Source organism: Sordaria macrospora, chromosome 5, assembly GCF_033870435.1.
Source record: "Sordaria macrospora chromosome 5, complete sequence".
Classification (NCBI taxonomy): domain Eukaryota; kingdom Fungi; phylum Ascomycota; class Sordariomycetes; order Sordariales; family Sordariaceae; genus Sordaria; species Sordaria macrospora.
The window spans coordinates 2977431-2994505 of record NC_089375.1 but is presented as its reverse complement, the minus strand read 5'-3'; the positions used below and the strand labels follow the sequence as shown (position 1 = coordinate 2994505).

Sequence of the window (17075 nt, the reverse complement as noted above, 5' to 3'; positions counted from 1 at the left end):
CGCACCTCCTCTTCTTTTCCTTACGCTCGAAGGCTTTTTTAATCCCTCCCTTCGTCGTGAATCTCCCCAACTCCTAATACTTTTTTCTTTCTCGACCCATATCCCTCGGTCTTCTACTCGCCTCGTGTGGACGATTTCACCATCTTCCAACACCTACGCCACATACCGCACCACCTATTAGGTCATCAAAACAATACCCTACCGCCGCGTTCCCGGAAACCCTACTAGGTCCGTTCACCTTTTGCAGTCTGCTCGAAATCTACATATACCCGCAACGTCTTCCTCCCACCACCACACCAATCTTGTTCAATCCACTTTCAGCACCACCCCACCTGGCGAACGCGAGCTGCTCTGCCCTGTGGACCTGTTCCTAGGATATCCAAGCTTTGCCTACAACACACTCCACTCCTACTTATACCACCACCACTACTACTTCAACTTCTTCCTCCCACCTACTTTGTCAGACTCTGCTCTCCTCTGCCTTAAGACCTAATCCTAACATCGCTTTCCTTTCTACAGTACCTTAATATACGCCTAGCAGAGCTTTGATCTGCCACAATATCGCCAATGGCGGACCACTCGGCCAGCGGCGCTCCTGCGCTGTCGACCAACATCGAGAGCGGAAAGTTCGACGAGAAGGCGGCGGAGCACCCCGCTCCCTACCAGCCTAAGCCCAAGGTTGAAGACGATGATGAGGATGAGGACATTGATGCCCTCATCGAGGATCTCGAGTCCCACGATGGACACGATGCTGTAAGTTGTCCTCTGTTTGCCCAATTGGCAACGCACAGCATGCTGACCCGCTTGAACAGGAGGAGGAGGAAGAGGAGGGAACTCCCGGTGGCGGTCGCGTCGTCCCCGAGGACATGCTCCAGACTGACACCCGTGTCGGTCTCACTTCTGAGGAGGTTGTCCAGCGCCGCCGCAAGTACGGTCTCAACCAGATGAAGGAGGAGAAGGAGAACCACATTCTCAAGTTCCTCGGTTTCTTCGTTGGTCCCATTCAGTTCGTCATGGAGGCTGCTGCCGTCCTTGCTGCCGGTCTTGAGGACTGGGTTGATTTCGGTGTCATTTGCGGTCTGTTGCTCCTCAACGCTGTTGTCGGTTTCGTTCAGGAATTCCAGGCTGGTTCTATTGTCGACGAGTTGAAGAAGTAAGTTGCCAACAAGGAGCTGCCACTCCCCGCAAACAAGTCGCTAACCCACTTTCCCTTGCAGGACTCTTGCTCTCAAGGCTGTCGTTCTCCGTGACGGTACTCTCAAGGAGATTGAGGCTCCCGAAGTCGTTCCCGGTGATATCCTCCAGGTTGAGGAGGGTACCATTATCCCCGCTGATGGTCGCATCGTCACCGATGATGCCTTCCTCCAGGTTGATCAGTCTGCTCTTACCGGCGAGTCTCTTGCTGTCGACAAGCACAAGGGTGACCAGGTTTTCGCTTCCTCCGCTGTCAAGCGTGGTGAGGCTTTCGTCGTCATCACTGCCACCGGTGACAACACCTTCGTCGGTCGCGCTGCTGCTCTCGTCAACGCTGCTTCTGCCGGCTCTGGTCACTTCACTGAGGTTTTGAACGGTATCGGTACCATTCTCCTTATCCTCGTCGTCTTCACTCTCCTCGTCGTTTGGGTTGCCTCTTTCTACCGCTCCAACCCCATCGTCCAGATCCTCGAGTTCACCCTTGCCATCACCATCATTGGTGTCCCCGTCGGTCTCCCCGCTGTCGTCACCACCACCATGGCTGTCGGTGCCGCCTACCTCGCCAAGAAGAAGGCCATCGTCCAGAAGCTTTCCGCTATTGAGTCCCTTGCCGGTGTCGAGATTCTCTGCTCTGACAAGACTGGTACCCTCACCAAGAACAAGCTCTCTCTCTCTGAGCCCTACACCGTCGCTGGTGTCGACCCCGAGGACCTCATGCTTACTGCCTGCTTGGCCGCTTCCCGCAAGAAGAAGGGTATTGATGCCATCGACAAGGCTTTCCTCAAGTCCCTCAAGTTCTACCCCCGCGCCAAGTCCGTTCTCTCCAAGTACAAGGTTCTCCAGTTCCACCCCTTCGATCCCGTCTCCAAGAAGGTCGTCGCCGTTGTCGAGTCTCCCCAGGGTGAGCGCATCACTTGCGTCAAAGGTGCCCCTCTTTTCGTTCTGAAGACTGTCGAGGAGGACCACCCCATCCCTGAGGAGGTTGACCAGGCCTACAAGAACAAGGTTGCTGAGTTCGCTACCCGTGGTTTCCGCTCTCTCGGTGTTGCCCGCAAGCGTGGTGAGGGTTCTTGGGAGATTCTCGGTATCATGCCCTGCATGGATCCCCCCCGTCACGATACCTACAAGACTGTCTGCGAGGCCAAGACTCTCGGTCTCTCCATCAAGATGCTTACTGGTGATGCCGTCGGTATTGCTCGCGAGACTTCTCGTCAGCTCGGTCTCGGTACCAACATCTACAACGCTGAGCGCCTCGGTCTCGGTGGTGGCGGTGACATGCCCGGCTCTGAGGTCTACGATTTCGTTGAGGCTGCCGATGGTTTCGCCGAGGTCTTCCCCCAGCACAAGTACAACGTCGTCGAGATTCTCCAGCAGCGCGGTTACCTTGTTGCCATGACTGGTGACGGTGTCAACGATGCTCCCTCGCTCAAGAAGGCTGATACTGGTATTGCTGTCGAGGGTTCCTCCGACGCTGCCCGCTCCGCTGCCGATATCGTCTTCCTTGCCCCTGGTCTCGGTGCCATCATTGATGCCCTCAAGACTTCTCGCCAGATTTTCCACCGCATGTACGCCTACGTTGTCTACCGTATCGCTCTGTCCATTCACTTGGAGATCTTCCTCGGTCTCTGGATCGCCATTCTCAACCGTTCCCTCAACATTGAGCTTGTTGTCTTCATCGCCATTTTCGCCGATGTTGCCACCCTTGCCATTGCCTACGACAACGCCCCCTACTCGCAGACCCCCGTCAAGTGGAACCTTCCCAAGCTCTGGGGTATGTCCGTCCTCCTCGGTGTCGTCCTTGCCGTCGGTACCTGGATCACTGTCACCACCATGTACGCTCAGGGTGAGAACGGCGGTATCGTCCAGAACTTCGGTAACATGGACGAAGTCGTCTTCCTCCAGGTCTCTCTTACTGAGAACTGGCTCATCTTCATCACTCGTGCCAACGGTCCCTTCTGGTCCTCGATCCCCTCGTGGCAGCTCAGCGGTGCTATTCTCATCGTTGATATTATTGCCACCTGCTTCACCATCTGGGGCTGGTTCGAGCACTCTGACACCTCCATTGTTGCCGTCGTCCGTATTTGGATCTTCTCCTTCGGTGTCTTCTGCATCATGGGCGGTGTCTACTACATCCTCCAGGACAGCGTTGGCTTCGATAACCTTATGCACGGCAAGTCCCCTAAGGGCAACCAGAAGCAGCGCTCGCTTGAGGACTTTGGTAAGTTTCAGTCACTTCTCTAACATTGATCCATTGGACACTGGCTAACATTACTTCCTTCACAGTTGTCTCTCTCCAGCGTGTCTCTACTCAGCATGAGAAGTCGCAATAAGCGATATAATGATTTTCCGGGTGCAATGTTCATGAAGGTCGCCTGGTTGAAATGACGGGATGATAACTCCATATACCCCCCCTTGGTATACCCCTTGGTGGCAACTCAGCCATTGAAGATTTTAGATTAGGGCTGGGAGTTTGCCGCCAGGCTTTTCTTTCTGGAATTTGTATCCACAACTTCTTTTGGGGTATACGTACCCATTACATTTCTTAGATACTAATACTAAAACCGTAAAATCTAATAACGTAATAAGTTCCTGTGAAGCCTGCAATGCTCAGCGCGTTGAAGTGAATTCAATTTTGGACACTTGGTATGACTTTTGAAGACTTCAAAAGCACACTGGAGATTTGGAGCCCTGCAGCTCCTCATGTTCAGGTGGTTTCCCAGGAAGTTGGGCGGCGTTGTAGGTAAGGAAATGCAGGTACCCGTGACCTGGCAAAGTGGGTCTGACTGACTCCAAAAAGTCTGAACACCACGCTAACATTAGGCTGGCCACGAACGCAATGACATAACTATTTCTCTTCCCTCAACTTCTGACTGGCATCTGGCGCCATTCCCGACTCGGTCAACTTTCCAAGTGTCAAAACTCTAGACCCCAAATACACAAAACACTCCTGCGTAAGTGCTCAACAAACGAAACACGCTCAGACACAATCTCAGCAAAGCCAAAGGCAAATTTTAATAGTCGCTGACTACGTTCACAGGTACTTACTGTGTCTTTTATCTCTACCTTCGACTTGCAGTGCATCAACACGCACTGCCTAACGCGGGAGAATCTGCGAGTTGCCTCCAACTATCATCCATTCAGACGGCCTTCAAACTTAAAGAGGTACTCCTGGCTTGCCGGCACGGACCGGGTTGGCTGTGACGACTCGGCAGCATAGAGCATCGTCACTTCCCCTTGTTTCACAGGCGGCGGCGGACTGATTGCATCAGAAGGGAACGAGCTATCGCGCATTGTCTGCATTGTACGAGCAAAAGAGGCAGGCGAAAGAGGCCTTTCGGGACAGCAGAGGGCCAAGAGTTGCACGTCTTTGCACAAACCGCTTGGCTAAGCAAGGCTGCAAGATCGAACCGGGAACATCGCTCCTGCCAAGCGAGCAAACTTAGCAGCGGTCTTTGAAACAAAAGCTCCTAGCTGGAGGGCAGCTTTGTTGGGCTTTAAACCTCGCGGCTGCAGGCTGTGTTATTTGGGTTTCGTGAAGAACCGACCTCTGCCCTGAAAACCTTGGCACGATTATTTTTGTGTCCTGGGCTGTGAGGACGTAGGGGGGAAAAGGTTGGATGAGAGACTGCTTGTGAGGACTGCTTTTACAGGAACGGGCCACGAGCAAACGAAAAGCCATTCGGTGGAGAACGACGTTCGGAAAGAACGTGAGGCTATTCTCGTCGTGGCTTGTGGCAGCATCTGTCACTTGTGATATTTGTAAGGACTTTTTGTCCTCTTTCGTGGGAGCACATTATTGCTACCTTGCCAAGTCGGCAGCAGCAACAGCAAGATTTCGGAGATGCCGGTAGAGCTTCCAGGGTTCTATTTTGGTACGTACGGCGGCATCATTCCCTTATCCGTGGCTGCTCCATGATGTGGAATCCGAACCAAGATCGGGAAAGCCGCGTAATGGGGGAGGGGGTAACCGCGTAAGGACTTGTCCAGCTCACTAATGCTCTTCTTAGATCCCGAAAAGGGCAAGTACTTCAAGATCGAAGACAGCAAAACCGCCCCAACAACCCGATATACAAGCAACGATGTAAAGCGGCGTCGCTTACTCGAGGAGAGGAAGCGTGTAGAAGACGAAAAGGCAAGGAGGCTACTTGCGTTCCCTAAAAAACTGAAGCGAGCGAAGATCCTGGAAGACACTCTCTTGGGAGGATTCCTGGAAAGAGAGACAGCTCATGATAGGCCTGTGGTTCACAATGGCCGAGATGACGATACGGTGATTAAATCATGGGCCAGAGGGTTGAGTGACAAGGGCAAGGTCGACCTCTGGCCGGACCTAATTCAAAACGGTATCATGATTGGAACCATATCTCACTTGTGGGTTGGAGGTTCGGACTCGAGGACAGGTCTCGGTGTTACTTATGCTGGTAGGCGCTTTTCTCCCAGAGGCTGGCTTGATTCGGTTACTGATGATCAGAGCAGCGGTTGACGACGACTCCCTGACGAGCTCATACATCCCGAGGGATGGGGCTGATGAGTAAGTTGTTCTACCTACGTTGACACTTGGTTCAGTGCTAACCTGGGCTCGACATCAGAATCAACTTCGCCTACGCGAACGTCAGATACAGACGAACCGACTTCATGCCAATGCCGGAAACAATCACCATTCCTCAGCTCTCCTCACTCAGGTTCCATGAGCCATCCGGCAGGATGTTCCTCACATCTAGGATGCCGACGCGCACTCCGTCTATCGCTTGGTTCTCTCCAAGCCAATCCGAGCCCCCCATAGAGGAAGAGGAACGGCCGACATGGCAGCTGGGCAACTGTAAGTCTTTATACAATCCCTCCCCATCTTCCATAACGCCAGCCTTGATAAAGCCCAGCAGTTGACTTGACTAACTTCTCGCCAGCACCCAACTTAATCAAAATCTCCGCGCCCACCCCCAAGGGCACCAAATACGGCGTCATCAACACCTCCTGCCCGGCACCCTCCTATTCCCGCCTGACCTGCATCGCCGGCGGCGACGTCGGTCTCCTCCAACTTACCAACGACTCCCGGCTAAGCTGGCTAACCAAGCCTGGTCCGCCGCCATCCTCCTCCTTCTCCTCCCTCAAACACAACCTCGACGCCCCACCACCCATGGCCAAGCACGGCGAAGTCCTCAGCCTCGATTTCCTGACAGTTAACCCAGCCGAAGTGATCCTCGTCGGCGGCCGCACCGGCCGCGTCTGCGTGCTGGACATGCGCATCCCCGAGGAAAAATGGGGCTGGATCAAGCACCCATCCAGCGCGGCGCACGTCCGCTCCGTCGGTAGTCACGGGGTGCTAGTGGCGGGTCCGATGAGCGCCATGCGTCTTTATGATATCCGGTGGTGCAAGACGGAGAAGGGCAGCACAATCTCTGACGATTTCGACGGGACCAGTACGATGGATACCTCTGCCGCCATGGATTGGCAACCCTCACGCTCCGGCTCCGGTCCTTCAACCAGCAGAAATGGAAACAGAAACAAGCCATATCACAACCAACAAAAAGCACCACAACACCAATCCCGACCCAGACACAAAGCCAGAAAACTCACCCCCTTCAACCCCCTAACCATGTCGACGCCCACCGCCCCCATCCTCACTTTCCCTACCTACCGCAACGCCGAAAACATCCACATCGGCCTCGACGTGCTCTCCGCCCCCAACTACACAGCTTACAACCTCGCAGCCGCCGCGCACGATGACGGTACGGTGGGCTTATACTCTTTACTCGACGGCTCGCGCGTGCCGAGCAAGACTATCGATAGGATCGGCTTCTCGGGTGGAGGGGGAGGAGATGATGATGACGACGATGCAGATATGGGGCCGTATGATGCGTTCAGCAGGGGCAACGTGATCAAGAGCTTGATGTTCCAGACGTTACCGGGTGATAGACATCCGAGTCTGTTTGTGGGTGAGGGGCCGCGGATTAAGAAGTACTCGTTTGGGGTTGAGACTAGTAAGGGGAGGAAGAACAAGAATAGGACAGCGAGGGTGGAGGAGGGGTATGGCTGTGAAGAGGAGTTCTGAGGACACATTGCGAGGTGAGATCTTGGTGGGGAATGGTTATCTGCGATCTATGAATTACGACGCATTTGTTACTGGTGTTGCGAAAGAAGAGTATGCGCTGGGCACGGATAGAGTTGGTATAGATTTAGCATAGTGGTGTTATCATTTGTTATTTTGTAAGAAGGGGTACGTCACCCGGTGTACATCCCCTCGGCATCGCAGAAAAGAGTGCGTCATTAGAGCCAGTCATCCTCATTAGTCAATATAACGCGGAGCTCAACAACACCCATATAACTCCGCCATATCCTTCGTGTATCGACATTCCCCTTCGTGAGTTTGTGACTCCTTTTTTCCCATCATTAGGGAAGCGCATGTGTGAGCGACCCATTGTTCCCCTATTATCGTGCATACCCCGTCCATTAGATGTGCTTCTTGCTGTAACCATAGCTGCCATTCATATGTCCCGAAACCCTCTGAGCAGCAATGACCGAGCCGTTCACCTTGCTATTAACATGTGAGGCCAGTCGGCGGCTTGTTGCACCTTGCGCGCTGAACTTGTCCAACACGCTGATGAAGAGAACCTGGATGAACCAGATCCAGATTCTCAAGAGCCAGTCAAGAAATCCCAGCTCCGGCTTCTTGCCACGGCTGTACATCGAATCTCTGTACTCGAATGGAATCCGTCCGCCCAAGTGTTCCATGGCAACCCGAATGCCACTGCTAAATCCATCTTCATGGAACCCGTATTTGGTCCAGGCGCCTGCGTAACTGATACCTCGGGTGTTCTGGATGTGGTCAAGCCGGTCTTGAGCTTTGATTGCAGCGAGGGTGTAGAGCGGGTGCGCATAGATATAAGTTCCTTGGACCGTCGAAGGGTCCGGTTGATGGAGAGGGTTCAAGGTCACCAAGACATCGCCGTACTGCTCCCGGGGAATATGCTGCAAGATGTTCATGTTGTAAGTCAAAGACACCTGATCAATATTCCTGCCAGTAACGGGAGATGATTTGGTCAGATAATTCCAACTAGTCCAGGCCCTCGGGGACTGCGGCATGAGCGAGGTATCAGAGTGCAACACCGCAACGTTATCTGAAGTCCTGAAGTTGCGGAGGATATCTCGCTCCTCGTCGGTGGCTGAGTCCCGGATGATAGAGTAAGCTTGGTCCCCGTGAGTGGCAAGGATCACATGGTCAAAGACCTCAGAGTGACCGCCCTTGATGTGCAAACGAACACGACCATCAGGTTCGTTGGTGACCCTTGTGACTTCAGACCTGAGGTGCAGATGGTTAGGCGGGAAACCATTCATGACTGCGTCGATATAGCCTGTGGAGCCAGTGGCTATCGTAAGCCAGTCTGGGCGAGCGGCAACTGTAGACAGAAGATGATGGTTCCATCTGCGAGGGGGTCAGCACAGTTGAACACAATGGCACATGGTATGGTGAGATACGCACAGAAATCTGACCAGAGTGATGGCAGGGAATTCGAGAGAGCACTTCTCGGGGCTGGTACTCCACACAGCCGCGGTCATGGGAATGAGGTAGTCGTCTCGGAAGGCATCTGAGTAACCTTCGCGGTCCAGATATTCGCCAATTGTCTCCTCGGGATGAGTGGCAACATGCTGGCTCTTTGCCTTGGTAGTGTCCTCAAGATCCACTCGCAGCACATCAAGGGCGTATTGGTTGAAGCGGATGATATCGAATATGATCCTCCACATCCGAGGGGAGAAGATATTGCCCCGCTGAGAAAATAGGGAGTTGAGTGAGGACCTAGCCCACTCAAACTTTCCGTAGTCTCTAGAGACCGAAAAGGTCATCTCCGTCTTGACAGGCTCAATACCGATGTGGCTGAGAAAATTGAGGAAGTTGGCTATAGGGTGACGTTAGTGTATGCAACCACACAAACTGCCGATGTAGACTACTGCAAGGTACCGATGCGTGGGTGGGACTGGGGGAGGAAACGTACGGTATGTGGCTTTGTTCATGACAATGAAGCCGGTATCGACCTTGGTGGTGTGTTTTCCCTTGACAAAGTCTACCGTGTTGGTATGTCCCCCGAGCCGGTCGGAAGCTTCAAAGAGGTGGACATCGTGAGGGCTTCTGTTCAAGGCCCATAGAGCACCGATTCCCGCAACACCACTGCCGACAATGGCAACCTTCTTCCTGGGGTAACGGTTAGCTTCGACTATTGTCGCCATGGGCAGATACGATCCGTGAGAAGCTGTATGGTGTAAGGAGGGAAGAGCGGTGATAGCAGCCCCGCTGGACTTGACGATATCGAACAGCAATGCTTCTCGAAGCAACGTGGCCCGGACTGCATGCTGATGAGCAATGGGGCAGCTAGCCAGCCATATAAAGGTGATGCATAGCTTTATGATGAGATGGCGGCCCTACGACAGCCGATGGAGATCGAAGCTCGTGTCTTTCCAATGACAACAGGGCTGGCTGGCCGGCTGGCTGGCTGGCTGGATGGCTGATGCTGGTCAATGCAGCCGAAACAGGTCAGCCTGTTGGGACCACTTGGTCGCCGTGTCCATTGGGCCTGGAGCCCCTTGAGCCGTAGCCTGAGGTAGAACAGAGCATCAAGATTCCCCTTCTTGCTTGGGCAGCAGAGGTGCTACACATGCATCGCTGTCGTACGTAGCGGGCTTGTCCGGGTCCGACAGCGATTGGCTGCCATCCCCAGAAAGTTGGTGGACTGGCCAGCAGGAAGACAACAAAGATAAGTGATCCGGAAATCTGTCCTGCGCTCGCAGTGGCTGACAAGACAAGAGTGTGGTACAGCATGATGGGTGTGCGGGTTGAAGGGGAATCCGACGGCGCAAATGGATGAGTTGATAGAGAATGGCACTTACATAGGCCCGTCCGCCAGCGCCTCCTGTCCACCCATCTTCTCCATTGATCACTTCCTCGTGTAACCAAATGGCGATCTGATGTAGCGTGGGGAATTGAGAAAGGGCATTTGATACCCGATTGATAAGCAGCTTAAAAGCGTGCGCAGAGAAAAATGACGAGGGTTTCCACTTGGCCCGTCGATATCTCCAGCGTCCAAGGTTTCAATCGTTTGTTGTCCCGTTCAGACGTGGGTTGAAGGTGAAGGGAAGAGGTAGGATGGCAAAGCGCTTGCTTCACGGCACGTTGAAGTGTGTAAGTTGTGAATTGAGGAGGAGGTATGGTGGTCGCTGCCAAAAGTGAAGCCATCTCCTGCGATTCTGGCAGCGAAGATGCACCTGCGTTTGCCTATGCCCAAAAACCTTCAATTAGAAGGAGCGACCATCGGTTGAGCTGCACCTTGAGGTCGGACCTTCCACCGCCATCTGAGGACGGCAGGCAGAAAGTTCGGGTGAGACCTGGGTTATCCAACTGGAACCTGGAACCAACGACCCTTCACGATCTTTGGGTAGGTTCGAGGGGAACGCCGCTGGTGAGGCTGGGAACAGGTGATGGACAGGAACGGATGAGATGTTCCTCGTCACGACAATACCAAGCGCACGGTATCACCTGCCAGGGGCTGCCCCTGAGACGGACGCATACAATCATCGCAAGACTATCGGTCGCCGCTTACTTTCCCCTTTTTTCTTGAGGAAGCATTGTTGTTCTTGACTGGCTGTCGAGCATGCCACGAGAGAAACCCCACGTAGAATGCAACACGACTAGCTGACCGAAGGTTCGAGCTTCGATGATCGGCTCAGTTTGACGGCTGGTATTGTGGCAGGCTGTATGGATAGATTGATCGGTGAGAGGAATACAAGATCAAAATTCAGGATGTGTGATTTCCGATCATGTTTTGATAGGGAGATGGACAAGGGACGGAGTGACAATGCAGCATCAGATCAACGCGACAAGCCGGTGGTGATGGAGGACAAGGGTACAGGATGCGGGGTTACTCTTAGTTATAAGGCAACGAAAATGACAAAGTATCAACAAGTCACTTTGGCGGAGTGGTTAACGCGCTGCCCTGCTATTCGTAAGAAAGCAAGTTTAGGCAGTTCCCTCGGGAGCACAGGTTCGAATCCTGTAGGTGACGCATTTCTTTTTGCTTTTTTTCGGTTCCTGTTCACCAGAGGTTTTCGGTGTCGATATTCGACTCAACATTGCTGCACATGCACAATACATACATACAACGATGTTCTCCTTTGATATTCTCAAATATTCGTAAACTGAAATTTGCAAGCTGCTGGTTTGGAAAACAACACTAAGCCGAGCCAGCAAAGTTGGTGATAACAGATTTACGGGAAGATTGAAGACGGAAGAGAGGGATCGTCATGCTGGAGATGTCTTGAACATAAGAAAAATTGCAATCTGGGTTGTGCATGTCACTTTTTCTGGCATATGAGCATATGTATCATGAGTTCACGACGTTCGGAGCTTTGAAACCAACGGTACCAACCCCCAAGACCTCTTCTCTGATTGTCGAGCAAAGACCATTCATTCCCTTCAGTGTTCTATTACTGCCACTAATTACCATCATCTGATTTCCAAGCCTTTACTGCAATGGCTAGGTCAACCGAAGAACAGCAAGTCCGTGTCGTAGCATGGAGAGTACCAAACTCGATGACAACCTCCCCCAAAAACAAGACGTGGTCACGCAACCCACAGGTCAACAATACTTGAACATGCTCTCCCTCGATGCCAGTCCAACAGGGCACCGTTCATGGCACAATAGATCGTTCCGGACCGGAACGGTACTATAACCAGCTAAAGAGAGCCGAACCGGTCACTGCTGGACAAACCGACAACAGAGCATCCGAACGCCACGCCGGTCCCGTCAAAGACGTACGGGCACGGGCACCGTGACGCCGGGTGCCCGACAATATGACGGGAACCGACGGAAACATCGAATGAACTTCATGGATATCGTGTAGTTCATTCATGTCTTGCACTGGTTATATCCATGCCAGCGACTGAACGCGAGACACTCGCAATCTCGCAATCATAGCACCATCATTGATAGAAGCAAAACTCAAAATCATATCCTCTAACAAAGCATGGTTTCATTCATGGTGGGATGTCAAAATGTTGAAGCCAAACGGGATCGCGTGTTCATCACGGAGCCTTGTTTTACGAAGGCAACGCATTCACAGCAATTCTTGAGACTCTCAGTTTTAATCTCCCCGGTTAATACAACCCAACGACTGTCTGAAAAAGAAGTAATTCGTTGTTGGGCCTATATTCTGCGTCACCGGGTGCAACTTTCTGAAGAGAAAAAAAAGGAGAAAAAAAGGTTCCAAAATTGGGGTGGGGAGGGAAGGCTTAAATACTTCTGGAGGTTTCCCAGTTGGTGGCCGTGCACGGGGCAAGCGCCCCGGTTCTCCACTTGGAATTTCAGGCCGAGCATCAGCCGGGCCTCAACCGGCAACGCAAATGGGAAGCGGCAGGGCTGCCCCTGAGTTTCAGGGTTAGGGGTCATCATAGCAGTCCGCCCTGGACAGGATGAACTGTTTCTGATGACACTTCCATCAACATCACAGTACACACTTCAAAGAAGAATAGTAACATACTTTGAAGAGATCGTTCCTTCTATGTAGATACTTTTAAGTCGAACTCCGTTACCAAAACAGACAAACAAAAACAGACAATGATATCTCAAACTCTGAAATCCCGGGGCAGTGTCCTCGCAAAGGCTATCTGATCTGACAAGATGATAAAATCGACAAACACTCAGACTTCCCTTTAGTTCCGTCCTCTTCCGCCTTTGCTAACACCTCCACGCATAGGTCCACCTGTCCTCCTACCCTCGCCCAAATTCCTCCTGCCTGAATCGTTGCCGCCGCGACCACCGCCGCGAGGACCACCTCTCCTGTCACCGCCACCACCACCCCGGCCACCACCGAAGCCACCTCTCCTGTCACCACCACCACCGCGTCCACCACCGAAGCCACGGCCACGGCCACCACCACCACCACCACCACCGCGTCCGCCACCGAAGCCGCGGCCACCGCCACGACCACCGCCACGGCCACCGCGGCCCATATTTTGCCTGATCTCCTTGGCTGTGTTATCATCGATGTCCATACCATCATCCTCGTCATCGCTATCGTCGTTCTTCTTGCCCTTGCTGGAGAATTTGAGCTTGCCGCGGAGACCTCTCGTGGGCGCATCCTTGCCCTTGAGCGCCGCCACGTAGGCACCAACGCCGTCCTCGTCGTCGTTGCCGCGCTTGGGCGCGTCGACCTCCATGACATCGCCGTCCTCGCCAAATACGAGCTTGCCGTCCATGTCCGTCTTTGCCTTGGACTTGGTGGTGTGCCTCTTGAGCTTGGTCGGCTTGGTGGACGAGATGTTGGCGAGGGCGTTGCGGTCGAGCAAATCCAGAGGCTCGTTCTCGTCCTCCAGAATGTACGTGTTGCCGCCCTTCTGCTGTGACTGTCCCTTCTTGCTGCGCTTGCCCGTCATCTCGGCGTCCGAGTCGTCGGACTGCTCCGACTCGTTGTCGTCGTCGCTGCTGTAAAGGGCGTGGTCGTACTCGCTCTCGAACCGGCTGGCCTTCCTGCCACCGGCCTCGTCGTCCGAACCCTCGCCACCCTCCTTACCGGCCTCCTTTCTCCTCTTCGCACGCTCCTTGGTCTTGCGGATGTTGACAATCAACTTCCTGTCGTCTTCAGGGCAGTACTTGCTGACGGCCTCAAAGCCGAAGCGGCGGATCATGCGCTCGACGATATGCTTGACCTTGGAGCGGAAGTGACCCTTGTGCTCGTGACTCCAAACCATAACGTTGGGAATGAGTGTGGGAAGGCGGGGGACCATCATCTCGGTAGGCAAGCTGATGATGCAAACCTTGACGAAGCCAAGAACGCTCTTCACGATCTCGCGGTTGTTGGAGGTGAGGAAGAGGTCCATGGTCTGGACGAGGTCGGACAAAGTCTCCTTGCTGACGGCCTCGCGGAACTCGTAAAGGACGCGGGTAATGGCAGTGATAGAGGCCGAGATCATGTGAGGGGTGCTACCAGCCAAACCGGCACTGACCATGGTGAAGAATTCCTCAATAGAGGCGGTAGCCGGAGGAGCATCTGCGGGCATGTGAGGGACCTTGCTGTTATCGATTAAGGAGCCCTGAGCAAGAACCATCTTCTGACCAAGGAGAACCAAGAGGTCGAAAGCGGTAGTGCGAGCCTTCTCGTTGTGCTCCTTGCAGCCGATGACGACCTCCGAAAGGATGGAGGGGATAAAGTGCAGGGAGTCGTTGGGGATGAAGTGAATCAGAGCAGCAATGGCAGCAAGACGCTCTCTGCGGGCAGGCGCCGACACCTTCTCGGAACTAGAGAGGAAGAGAGTCTGGAGCTCACCATGTCTCTCCTCGAGGGCAGCCTTGCCAATGGGCGAGTCAGCCAAGCGAGGAATGAGCTTGTAAGCCTTCTTCTGCAGTTGAGGATCATCATCCTTGAAGATGACCACCGAAGCAATCTTGAAAAGAGCCTCAAAGCTGTCGCGGGGGAGGTAGATGGACATGGTAACGACCAGATCCATAAGAGTGTGAGCAGCAGAAGGCATGTGATCGGCCTTCTGCTGTTGCTGGGGCTTCTTCTCAATAACCTCTTGAAGAGCCTCGGCAAGCTTCTCGCACACCATGTTGAAAGTCTCAGTAAGGCGAGCGGGGGGAATAATGCTGAGGTAGGCGTTGATAGTCTGGAGGACAGGGCCGCGCTTCTGGGGAAGAGTGGTGCTGTAGACGTTGAAGAGAACGGCGAGGAAGTCGGCCGCAAAGGTGGTTCCGAGGTATTCGAGGTTCTTCTGGGCCTGCTCCTTGCTGACCCTGCCGAGGAGGATAAGGTCATCGACCTCATCGGAAGTGGCGATGGCCTGGTTGGACTCAACAACGATCCTGAGGGCACGGCAGATATCCAAGCGGAGGTCAACCTGCTCATACAAAAGGTTGGTCAACATCTCAGCGAAGCCAGTATCGAAGGCCTCGGTGAGATCAAGGGGAAGGTCGCAGTAGCCGGGAAGAATCGACCAAATTTGCTGAACAACAGTCTCGAAGATCTTGATGTGAATGTTCTTCTCGCCCTGATGCTCAATCACACGCTGGAACATGATAGCACTGAGGGGAACCAACTCGCTCTTGAAGTGCGCAAGGTTGGTGTTGGAGGTGTAGTCGCGGAGAAGAGGAAGCATCCAAGCTCTGCCAGGCTGACCCTTGGCGGGCTTCGCGAGGTTGAGGGGAAGCACGTTCAGGACCGCCTCAGGACCCATTGCACGAATCGCCTTGCCAAGGACCTCGTCGGCTTCCTGCTTTCCAGCGAAAGAATCGTTGCCGCGCATCTCGCCGATGCTCTTGACGACGGAAAGGAGGTAAGGGTTAGCCTGCCACCGAAAGGCATCGAACATGGCACCGAGGACGTTGAAAGTCTCCATCCAGGCAGCCTGGTACTGAACAGTGAGAAGGCCCTCGACGACCTTGACTAGTTGCTGGATAATCTTCTCGTCGAAGATCGAAGGCTCCAGAATGGCCTCCTTGGGAACACAGTTGGCCAAAAACGAAACCAAGCATTCGGACGCCGAAACGCGAATGTTCTTGTGCTGAGACTCAAGGTACCCGGAAACCAGAGTGAAAGGATCGACCAGCTCCTGGAAGGTCTCGGCGGGCGAAATCTGACCGGCGACATCGTAGGCTCTCGACAGAATGGCGATCCAAGGAGGGAGAAGCTGGGTGTCGTTGGGCGCGGGGCGAAGCTCCCTGATAATCTCGAGCAGCCGGGGAAGCTTGGCGGAGGCGACCTCGTCGGCGGCCATGCCCTCAAACATCATCTCGAAGATCTCAAAGACAGCCATGCTCATGTGCTCGTTGCCGGTCTTTGCGATGTTAAGAAGGAGCTCGCAAAGAGCCTCGATGCTCTTGCTGGGCCAGCCGCCGCTTCCAGAGGCGACAGTCTTGACGAGTTGCAAGGCGTGAATGAGTTCGGGATCAAAGGTGGAGTCGGTAGTCTTCTTCTCCTTCCTCTGGGCGGCGGCCTTCTCGGCGACAAGACGGAGGCTCTGCATGGCGGTCTCGGCGCACATGGGGGCGGCGGGATGGTCGAGAGAAGGGCTCGGGGGAGGGTTCTTCAAGATGTTCCTAAGCGCTTCCTGGGCTCTCTTGCGGACCTTTGGGCGGGGGTCGAGAGCAAGTGCAAGGAGACCGGCGACAGCCCGGCGGGGGCCAATCTGGGCGGTGCCGAGCTCCCATTGTGTCGCATCTTGAGCAAGGAGCAAGCTCTCGAGGGAGCCGATCGAGGCCCTCATAAGGGGAGCATCAGCATCGGGGAGGGATAGTACCGGCGCTAGGATGGTGATGATCTGGGTGAACTTGGCCTGGAGGATAGGCTTCGGGGCGAAGGGAGTGACGACATCGAGGAGGTAGACGACGGGGGTCGCGAGGTTCTCGTTGTTGAGGAGACTGAGAAGGGCGGCGAAGTAGGCGGTAGGAGTCGCGGGTGTGTTGCGCTCCTTGAAGGTGGCCTCGATAGCCTCGAGGACACTGGCAGTCTGTGACTAAAGTCAGGGTCCATGTCCACGATGGAGAAAGTTATGCGACAGACCACTGCAAATGGCAGGCTGGGGAGAAGAGAGTAGGGATACAGAAGACGAAAGATGGAAAACTAAAATGTGCATCATGACTCTGACTTACCTGTTTCTGACTCTGGAGATTCGGAGACCGAATCTTGTCCAGTTTCTCCTGCAAAGACGGAGAAGTGGAAGCCATCTTGAATGTGATGAATGGCGCTGGAGTGGGACAATGGAAGCCGCTTCGCAGTGCTGAGACCACGAACTTTAGAAAAGTTAGAAAAGTTGTCGCTTATCGGCGCGCACGCCCCACCCGTGTCATTGATAAGGGTCATGGCGCTAGTCCAAAAACCGACACCCATTGTAACTCCAGGGTTAG

At 53.9% G+C, this 17075-nt stretch overlaps 4 protein-coding genes and 1 non-coding gene across 5 annotated transcripts; 3 read left to right on the top strand and 2 right to left on the bottom strand.

Moving 5' to 3' along the window:
* Positions 1 to 33: 33 nt before the first annotated feature.
* SMAC4_02399 (uncharacterized protein) lies at positions 34 to 3435 on the top strand (the record flags this gene model as incomplete). The annotated part of the gene is made up of 4 exons (XM_066089767.1): positions 34 to 228; positions 520 to 753; positions 813 to 1153; positions 1218 to 3435. The coding sequence occupies exons 2-4, from the start codon at positions 568 to 570 to the stop codon at positions 3433 to 3435; spliced, it is 2745 nt and encodes a 914-aa protein (XP_065947245.1). The 5' UTR covers positions 34 to 228; positions 520 to 567.
* Positions 3436 to 5035: 1600 nt separating this feature from the next.
* Positions 5036 to 7240, top strand: SMAC4_02398 (uncharacterized protein; the record flags this gene model as incomplete). The annotated part of the gene is made up of 5 exons (XM_003350680.1): positions 5036 to 5066; positions 5202 to 5612; positions 5668 to 5722; positions 5781 to 6010; positions 6096 to 7240. 5 exons carry the CDS (start codon positions 5036 to 5038, stop codon positions 7238 to 7240), a joined length of 1872 nt encoding a protein of 623 aa, XP_003350728.1.
* A 109-nt stretch (positions 7241 to 7349) lies between these two features.
* Positions 7350 to 10112, bottom strand: SMAC4_02397 (uncharacterized protein; the record flags this gene model as incomplete). Its single annotated transcript, XM_003350679.2, has 4 exons — positions 7350 to 8611; positions 8669 to 9083; positions 9180 to 9376; positions 10069 to 10112. 4 exons carry the CDS (start codon positions 10110 to 10112, stop codon positions 7639 to 7641), a joined length of 1629 nt encoding a protein of 542 aa, XP_003350727.1. The 3' UTR covers positions 7350 to 7638.
* Positions 10113 to 11140: 1028 nt separating this feature from the next.
* Positions 11141 to 11240, top strand: SMAC4_13847. Its single transcript is given in 2 exon segments — positions 11141 to 11177; positions 11197 to 11240. It is a non-coding gene; the product is annotated as a tRNA-Ser (tRNA).
* A 1540-nt stretch (positions 11241 to 12780) lies between these two features.
* Positions 12781 to 16962, bottom strand: SMAC4_02396 (uncharacterized protein). Its single transcript, XM_024655200.2, has 2 exons — positions 16821 to 16962; positions 12781 to 16678 (listed from the first exon to the last, which is right to left on the bottom strand). The coding sequence occupies exons 1-2, from the start codon at positions 16893 to 16895 to the stop codon at positions 12887 to 12889; spliced, it is 3867 nt and encodes a 1288-aa protein (XP_024511114.1). The 5' UTR covers positions 16896 to 16962; the 3' UTR covers positions 12781 to 12886.
* Positions 16963 to 17075: the final 113 nt, after the last annotated feature.